Source organism: Entelurus aequoreus, linkage group LG02, assembly GCF_033978785.1.
Source record: "Entelurus aequoreus isolate RoL-2023_Sb linkage group LG02, RoL_Eaeq_v1.1, whole genome shotgun sequence".
Lineage (NCBI taxonomy): Eukaryota > Metazoa > Chordata > Actinopteri > Syngnathiformes > Syngnathidae > Entelurus > Entelurus aequoreus.
In genome coordinates, this window is record NC_084732.1 from 63,504,910 (window position 1) to 63,515,201 (window position 10,292).

The window sequence follows — 10,292 nt, forward strand, 5'->3', positions numbered from 1 at the left end:
CGGCCGAAATGAGTTTCCTCCGCCGGGTGGCGGGGCTCTGCCTTAGAGATAGGGTGAGAAGCTCTGCCATCCGGGGGGAGCTCAAAATAAAGCCGCTGCTCCTCCACATCGAGAGGAGCCAGATGAGGTGGTTCGGGCATCTGGTCAGGATGCCACCCGAACGCCTCCCTAGGGAGGTGTTTAGGGCACGTCCGACCGGTAGGAGGCCACGGGGCAGACCCAGGACACGTTGGGAAGACTATGTCTCCCGGCTGGCCTGGGAACGCCTCGGGATCCCCCGGGAGGAGCTGGACGAAGTGGCTGGGGTTAGGGAAGTCTGGGCTTCCCTGCTTAGGCTACTGCCCCCGCGACCCGACCTCGGATAAGCGGAAGTAGATGGATGGATGGATGGATGGTCTTTGTTACAGCAAATAACATTATTACCAGCAGCTTCTCCCTTCCAATGATCTAAACAAATGCGTAATAACTAATACATATTTTAACACATAAAAATACCAAAAATACCTCTAAACAATTGAAAAACTTGCAATACAGTGATAACCTGATAAGTGAACCACAATATGGGGAGGGAGCACTCTTAGTTAGATTTTTTTTTTTTATCCTCCTTAGAAATGCCATGTGTCATTTGATTTTTGTTGATAAGCCAATTAGACATCGACCGATATGGTTTTTTCAGGGCCGATACTGATTATTATTGTCAAGGAGGCCAATAACCGACATTTGGAGCCGATATTTATTTGCAGTAAAACTTAGCTAAACAAGACTTGTATAAGTCAGTAAACAGCTAGACAAGGTTTTAAGTTGTTTATTAAAACCTTTTTTTTAGGAAACGTCGGACAAGTAGCGACACATTGTTTTATGCGGTACTAATTTTGTTATTTATTTATCACCTAAAAAACATCAGGAGATTTCAGAAACACTTTTATGACATGGATCTAATGCTGCGGGTGAGTGGAGCATCCACATTTACATTTTAAAAATCGTAAAGTCTTCTGGGAAAATTGGTAAAAATATGGCATTTTTAAATAAAAAATAAAAAAAGCAATTGTAGTTGTAAAAAAATGGGGCCAATATGATGTACGTCAAAATACCAAATATCGATACCGATAATTAGCCCGGCTGATAATCGGTCAATCTTTAAAGCCAATTCAAAACAAGCTATGTGTCGTAAATGGCCCCAAGGCTGCACTTTGGAAGGCTTCGTTGAAAATGTATGATCTTTCATCCAAAAGGATTCTTTAGTTTTTAACTTTAAGTGCAGCGTTTCCCTTTTTACGTCTTTGGTGGGTGTGTCCGGCAGGGGTGGTCACGACAAGGTGGTTGTTGTTGCTGGGTGTGGCTGGTTAAAAACTAGGGATGACGTTTGATAAGAAATTATCGAGTTTGAGCCCATTATCGAATCCTCTTATCGAACCGATTCCTTATCGTTTCCAGATAGGTTGTTGTATATGGAAAAAAAACAATAAAGCTCACTTTTATTTTATAAGAAAAAAAATAAATTAAAAAAATATATATATATTGACTGTTACCCCCCTAAAAAAATAAAGTAAATAAATATTGACTGTTGTTACCCAAAGTATATTAAGTGGGATTTTTCAGAAAAACAAATATATACAGTAACACAAAAACAACCTGTCTCTGTGATCACTATAGGTGTATAAATAATAATATAGTGTTAAATAAATTCAGTTCCTTGGGCACAAAACTGAAAATAATACAGCTCTCCAAAAAGTGCACTTCTGCTGCTATTGGAACATACTAACTACACACACTATGACACTAAGAACACCACAGTCATCAATCAACAATTCTTCCCCCCTTACATGAGAGCGAAACCTGGCAATAATTGCATATTGCCTGTTCTGCCCTCACTATACGCTTTGAGGTTATACAGCTTGGCAGACAGCTAACAAACAATCCAAGACGTCTAATAAAGTTCCAAAGCAGATTAATCCATTTAGGCTCTTTATTGTTGTTGATTTTGCTTTGTATTTTCCTAGCTTTACTTTTGTCTTGCACTGGACTGTTATTTTTTATTTTTTTAAACTGAAATACACACAATGACAAATGTATAAGCTATGTGATTCAATTAACATACTGAAATGTAATACACAATATGTGAATGTTAGCTTCACACAAATATACAGTACTATCATCAAACAAATACTTCTGAGTGTTGAAACTATTTCGATGGTGGAAATACACGACTGGCAGCCATTTTAAGTCCTCAAAACATCCATTGAAACAGTGCACAAAAATCGTTTTTCAATTAACATCTTAGTATCAAATTTAACCACTTTCCACCTTAATATTGAATTACATAAAGAAGTTTAACAATTTACTTACAGACTTATCTTTTCCAAGGCTTGTAAGAGCTAACACAACTTGTCTACTTCTCAATTGTCTCATGAACTGAACTGACGTCGCCAACCCGGAAGTGCCCAAACTAATGATGCGTAGTATTTTCATATCGCCACAAGGTGTCAGTAAGAGTCTACAATCAAATGGGCATAACATTGCCGTTCCACAGGGCATTTCCTGTGGGAAGGGATTCGTTCTCAGGGATTCGAATAAAGAACCAACTGTTTTTCTTTACTATAGTGGCCTCGATAACGGGAACCGGTTCTCAAAAAGGGATTCGAGTCCATGGAATCGGTTCTTTTCTTATCGAACAACCGGGAGAACCGGTTTCGAACATCATCCCTGTTGAAAACCATTTTGCATATCAAGCTCTTTTTATTACCAAATATGTGTTATATATGTTTTATGTCGCACGTTTGCACCAAGAAAAATTCCTAGTTTGTGAACCCGTTCTCAAACAATGGCAATAAAACTATTCTGGAATATTTTGTTCACCTCTGTGGTAGAAAAACAACTCGTTGTTGTGGACATTCTTCCCGTAGAATGAGACAATCTTTTTAGTTTAACATACATGATTGCTTTCACACGTCTTTCAAGCCAGCGGTCCTTTTTATCTAGAATTTGGACATTATTACCCTTAAAGGAATATATATTGTTTTTCAGATGCAAATTAACTTTTGATGCCCTCCTATGTTGTGCCGTATTTTGTAAGAGTTGCTTGCTGTCTCCGTTGTAGAGTTAATTCACTTCTCTATACACTGCACTGCATAAACAACATTATTGACTCTGCTTCTTGAGATGTTGTCCTTGTGTTGAACCAGCTTTTGTCTGAGGATGTTGGTGAGTTTGAAATGCATCAGTATTATGTTTGGAGAAAATCCTGACAAATCAGTCACGTACGTTACCATCACATTTTGCCTCCAGTTTCTATCCTTAGTCTTGGGTGTAGTGGCCATTTTTCTTACAAGAGAGGCCAAAAATGTTTCTTAAAATTGTGTTGTCTTTGCTATTCACTCGGGTGATATATCGAGTTTGTAAGATATATCAATATATTTTTAAACAAGATATGAATTAAGAAAATATCGTAATATTGATATAATTTATTTCAGGTTAAAATGACCAAACATATTTGTTGTGTTCCTTAATTCTCCCCCGCTTCCCACTCCCTCTCAACACTCCATGGGCTACTAAAGCCCTCCCCTTCCTCCTTCCAAGACGTGCTTGCACGTATAAGAACATCCTTGATTGGTTGGTTGTTTACTACGATGAGTCACGATTGGTTGAGATTAGGGCAAAACATTAGGGACAGGCCAATCAGAGGCAAGATAGTCATCAAACCAGGAAGGGAAATCACAACAGACATCCCAAATGACGACAAGAGAGTTGTAGAAGAGAATAGGGAATATTCAAGCGGACGATTTATATATTTAAAAAACTAGTGGAAGATGGCAGAGGCACTCTCTTCTTTAGATTTTTCTTTTAGCGATGTAGACGACATCCAGGAAACCCACAATGCTTCTACTTGGCCACATTTGGACAAATGTATGCATCTGGATAAAACATTAATTTAAGTTGTTTACCATGTAAGCCCAAATCAAAACTGTTCGCGAGGGCATATTTTGCATGAGAAATGCTGCCAAAAATGTATGCCGAAGTGAGGAAGATCATAGCCGCACAATTAAGTCAAGTCACTTACTTGGCGCTGACCAGAACCGTACATGTGTGACAATCCATTACATCGTTGACAGGGAATTAAAAAGTGCCTACCTGCAAATCTATTTTTTATCTGAGTTTGATACATTTTGTATTATTTGCACAGCTATGTTATTTATTTTACATAGAAATAGTATTTTTCTATTTGATTTGTTATGTAATTCTGTGCTACTTAAACAGTTTCTTTTATGTGCTGTTAGAACCCATCTTGACTAACTGGGTTAATAAAAGTGCCACTGACTGTTTACAGTACAGTTGTCATTCACTTCAATTTCAGTGAATCTCACTGAAAAATGAATATCTTTATATGTATACTTTCACCGGAAAATATATTGAGGTATATATCGAATATCGAGTTTAAGTAAAAATATATACTTTTTTGTCCATATCGCCCAGCCCTAGCTGTTCATACTGTGTGTTTATTTGCATCACCATGCTACTTAGTGACATGATACAATTATACATTTGTCTCCCAGATTGGACCCCATCCTTTATAAAAAGTGTCAAGGAGATGCTGCCCGACTATGTCACACACACGGCTGGAATGAGACCAGTGAGTTGATGCCTCCAGGCGCCGTCTTCTCCTGCCTGTATCGCCATGCCTATCGCACCGAGGAGCAGGGCCGCCGGGTATGATAGACTCGTATCTGCTTTTGATGTTTTATTTGATGAATTCAGCGTTTCCTGTCTGACTGAAGAATCAGAAAGTTTTTTTTTTTAATTGAACAGGTCAACCAAGATGAACAGGTAAGTAGTGGACACCCCCAGTCAACATCAATATTTAACAAATAAACTGATGATGGTGAATCAGGGTTGGAAATACATTTTAATTTGTTTGGGTAATGTTCTTCTGGCATGACGTGGTGTGCTGTAATCACAATATGTAATGAAAAATCATATTTTGACATTTGTACAATTTGATATACATAACTGTTTACCCATTATAACTTTTGACCATGTTGTATGGAAGTATTATTGTTGCAAAACAATTTGCAAATGCGTATCTCAGTATGAGTGTGCAATCAGATCTGCGTTAGGGATGGGCGATACCACACTTTTAGGATTCGATACGATACCGAAACTTTTTCTTGCATTTTCATCGATACCGATACCGATACCAATAATTTCTTATTGGCAATTTTTTGTCAGTCAAAAATATTATTACTATTGTTATTATTTAAGACAAATCACAAGACAAATACAGACCATTTATACCACATTTATTATGGTCAATATATAATAAAAGTAAAATTAAAATAAATAACATAAATATGAAAAATAAATTAAATATTATATATAATAATAACTATATATTATATATAATAATAATTAAATATTAGGGCTTTCCAATCAACAGTCAAATCCGAATTGCAAGAAGCTGCAGTTATTTTTTAAAGTTTGTGATATAATTAGCAATTAATGAAATATGAAATAGGCTAATGTTTTCGAAATGTAAGAAATCATGTTACAGATTAAAACCAAAATCACATTCAATCATATATTCAAGATTTTCTTGGAAAAAAATAAAACTGTAATGCAAAGATGAAAAATCTCCAAATTGTATCTCTTTTTTATCTTGTTTCAAATACTCAAGCAATTTTCAACAGTAAATTCCCCTGTGTGGAAATTATTTGAATTTAGGATAATCATTTAAACAAAAATATTCAGTAAACATTACTAAAAAAAAAAAAAAACAATGCCTGTTTTAAGTCAACAATTGGACAACACTGGATATGCCTGGCTGCATCGCTGTCGGCTGGCTGTGTGTGTGTTGCACGTTGACGACGCTCATTCGCTGTCTCCTGTCACGTGACTGGGCCAGCTCTATACTCTGCCAGGTACAGGAGTGTCCCAGCACATAGTAAGTTAAGTAAGTAACCAAAAACATCTGAAAGTGATGCTTGCACCCCCCACACGCCGTTTTTTGGTTTATATCGATACTTTTTTCAGAAAAGTGATGCCAAATGAGTAGCGTGTGAGTATCGATATATCGATACCACAGGATCGATACGCACATCCCTAATCTGCGTGTACGTGTTCTAATTTTTTTGTGCATGTGTGTGTGTGTGCGTGTGGGTGTGTGTGTATGTGTGTGTGTGCGTGCGTGTGTGTGTGTGTGTGCGTGTGTGTGTGTGTGCGTGTGTGTTTGTGTGTGTGGAGGAATTTATTTTTATTTTTTTGTCATTAAAAAATAAAATCATGCGTGCTTACGGACTGTATCCCTGCAGACTGTATTGATCTATATTGATATATAATGTAGAAACCCGAAATATTAATAACAGAAAGAAACAACCCTTTTGTGCGAATGAGTGTGAATGAGTGTAAATGGGGGAGGGAGGTTTTTTGGGTTGGTGCACTAATTGTAAGTGTATCTTGTGTTTTTTATGTTAATTTAATAAAAATAAAAATAAAAAACATTTTATAATTTTTATTTTTTTTATTTTTTGTGCGGCCCGGTACCAATCGATCCACGGACCGGTACCGGGCCGCGGCCCGGTGGTTGGGGACCACTGCCGTAGAGTATATCAGGGGTGTCCAAACTTTTTCCAATAAGAAAAATGTAAGAATACAGGGGGCTACTTTGATATATTTTGTGCTTTAAAGATGCTTAAACCAATTTAAAGAAGGTCAATATAGGCTAATATTAGTTTTGCATTACACAATGGAACCTCGGTTTAAAACCCCCTCTTTTTTCAAACTTTTCAGTTTATGAACTTTTAGATTGCGCCAAATTTGCTTCTGTGTGCGAAACATGCTTGCTCGTATTGAAGAGATGGAGGAAGTCTGCTTCATACCACAGCAAGTTTTTTAAAAAACAGCATTTTCTTTGCCGATGTTAATCAGAATCACAATCAGTTTTATTGGCCAAGTATGTAATGTACTGTAAGTGGATTTTACTTTTTAAAATGTTTATTATTGTAGCAATATGGTTGTCCATAGTGAGAATTTGTGTGATTTTTGATCGTTTCTGAGGACACCAAAGGGACTTCTCTGTGTGCGCATGTTGTCAGAGCAGCACATACAGGACAGTTTAGATTGTTGTTGTTTTAGCTTGTTAACAAAACAACAAGTTGATTCATCACCTCCTTTTTATTTGTGTTTGATATAGAGTACTGTATAGCACTTTATATTGTGTTCAAAGTGTACTGTACAAACTTTAACTAAAATAGGGAATTTGTCGAGGCTGGAACCCATGATTAATTTTTACATTGTTTCTTATGGACAAATTTGCTGAACTACACAAACTTCAATTTACAAACCCTGTTCAAGAACCAATTTAGTTCGTAAATCAAGGTTTCACTGTATATGACAAAGTAAGTTAGTAGGGGTCTTACAATAGTCGACTATTCAATTCGGAAAAGTCTGATTCGACTATCAATGTCGCAGTCAAATTTTCAGACATTGAACTTCTCTCCTTTTTCAATGGCAGGGAGGCGAGTTGAAGACCCGAGACCCTTTGCGCACAATGAGTCTGTTAAGAGGGTGTTCAAAATTTAAATACCACTTTTTTTAAAGGGTGCAATGTTGGAATTGATTACAGATCGTTTGCGAAGTTCCCTCTAAATTGCACGCCTGCTATTGCTCACAGGTCCTCTGCGCCCAGCAAATCTATGCCGCGCACAAAATCAAATCCCACTCTAAACAAAATAAACACATAATTTGTTTTGTATTATTTTACAATGCAACTGTGAGTAACAGGTGGCGAAAGGCGGCCACAACAGATAAAACAATGTTTGTCAACTCTGTTAGATTATTGTAACGTCTGTCGAGACGCTTTAAGGAGAACAGGAATTCCATCGATCCCTTTACTTAGCAAAACTGTTTGTCGGCCATAACCACACCAAAAAAGTTTCTAAAATACTTCTATTTAGCAAAACTGGTAATTGTATACTGTAGAAACCAAGCCAAAAGCAACTCTTTGTTATCTGTTATGTCAACAGCAGCCTCTTGCTCTCTCTCTCACCTGCACTTATGGCAATTAGCCACTGATGCGTTTATGGCCACACAAAACTCCAACACTACACATAAAGTGTCAATTCCAGGTCGTTACACTGTGACTCCTCAATCAGATGGGTGCTTATTCTACTGTCATGTATTAAGCATGTTATTTTTGGGATATTAATCATGAAATTATGTTACTAGATTACAGAATTGCTAATAGAAATATTTATTTTACAGACAGAAAGTTAGAGGAATGTACGCTTAATCTCATTCAACATGTGAATGTTTTAAGGGAAACTAAATGATTTAAAAAAAACAATATTTAAGTCGGCCAAATCACTTATTTTAGACTTAGACTTAGACTTCCTTTTATTGTCATTCAAATTTGAACTTTACAGTTCAGATAAGAACGAAATTCCGTTGCATTAGCTCGTTGTAGTGCAGGATATTATTTTAGAAAATAATCTGATGAAAATTATATATAACATACAGTCGTGGTCAAAAGTGTACATACACTGGTAAAGAACATAATGTTATGGCTGTCTTGAGTTTCCAATAATTTCTACAACTCTCTTTTATGAATTTTTTATGGGTCTACTGAAAATGTGACCAAATCTGCTGGGTCAAAAGTATACATACAGCAATGTTAATATTTGGTTACATGGTTAAATTTTGACCACTCCTCTTGACAAAATTGGTGCAGTTCAGCTAAATTTGTTGGTTTTCTGACATGGACTTGTTTCTACAGCATTGTCCACATGTTCTCAATGGGGTTTTAGTCAGGACTTCGGCAAAACCATTCTTAAACCTTATTTCTAGCCTGATTTAGCCATTCCTTTACCACTTTTGACATGTGTTTGGGCTCATTGTCCTGTTGGAACACCCAGATGCGCCCAAAACCCAACCTCCGGGCTGATGATTTTAGGTTGTCCTGAAGAATTTGGAGGTAATCCTCCTTTTTCATTGTCCCCACTTACTCTCTGTAAAGCACCAGTTCCATTGGCAGCAAAACAGTCCCAGAGCATAATACTACCACCACCATGCTTGACGGTAAGTATGGTGCTCCTGGGATTAAAGGTCTCACCTTTTCTCCTCCAAACATATTGCTGGGTATTGTGGCCAAACAGCAAAATTTTTGTTTCATTTGACCACAGAACTTTCCTCCAGAAGGTCTTATCTTTGTCCATGTGATCAGGAGCAAACTTTAGACGATCCTTAAGGTGTCGCTTCTGGAGCAAGGGCTTCCTTCTTGCATGGTAGCTTCTCAGTCCATGGTGATGCAAAATACGCTTGACTGTGGACACTGACACCTGTGTTCCAGCAGCTTCCAATTCATTGCAGACCTGCTTTTTGGTGGTTCTCGGTTGACTCTTGATCATCCTGACCAATTTTCTCTCAGCAGCAGGTGATAACTTGCGTGTTCTTCCTGATCGTGGCAGTGACAAAACTGTCCCATGCACTTTATACTTACGAACAATTGTCTGCACAGTTGTTTTTGGGACCTTAAGCTGCTTTGAAATGGCTCCAAGTGACTTTCCTGACTTGTTCAAGTCAATGATTAATTTTTTCAGATCTGTGCTGAGTTCCTTTGACTTTCCCATTGTCGCGTTTGTAACAAGAGTGTAATGACTGCATCACATGAGCCCTATTTAAATGGGCTCAGAGAAGTCAACAGGTGCCGTCAATCATAATCACTCACATGAAGTTAAGAGGCCATGCCATGAAGCTAATTTAATTTGATTGTAACTTTTCTACATCACCAACATTTATGGTGTATGTTGCTCTGTGTATACTTTTGACCGAGCAGATTTGGTCACATGTTCAGTAGACCCATAATAAATTCATAAAATAACCAAACGTCATGAATGTCAAAAGTGGTAAAGGAATGGCTAAATCAGGCAGGTTTTAGAATGGTCTTCCCAAAGTCCTAACTTAAACCCCATTGAAAACATGTGGACAATGCTGAAGAAACAAGTCCATGTCAGAAAACCCAACAAATTTAGCTGAACTGCACCAATTTTGTCAAGAGGAGTGGTCAAAAATTCAACCAAACTCTTGCTAGAAGCTTGTGGATGGCTACCAAAAGCGCCTTATTGCAGTGAAACTTGCCAAGGGACATGTAACCAAATATTAACATTGCTGTATGTATACTTTTGACCCAGCAGATTTGGTCACATTTTCAGTAGACCCATGATACAGTAAATTCATAAAAGAACCAAACTTCATTCATGTTTTTTGTGACAAACAAGTATGTGCTCCAATCACTCTATCACAAA

General features: G+C 37.4%; 1 protein-coding gene across 1 annotated transcript in view; it reads left to right on the top strand.

The window, feature by feature from the left end:
• Window positions 1-10,292, top strand: part of LOC133637641 (Golgi apparatus protein 1-like) — a 102,382-nt gene that overhangs the window by 57,117 nt on the left and 34,973 nt on the right. Inside the window, exon 11 of the mRNA XM_062030505.1 lies at window positions 4,551-4,704. Coding sequence (XP_061886489.1) covers window positions 4,551-4,704 — 154 coding nt within the window. The remainder of the gene's footprint in view (window positions 1-4,550; window positions 4,705-10,292) is intronic.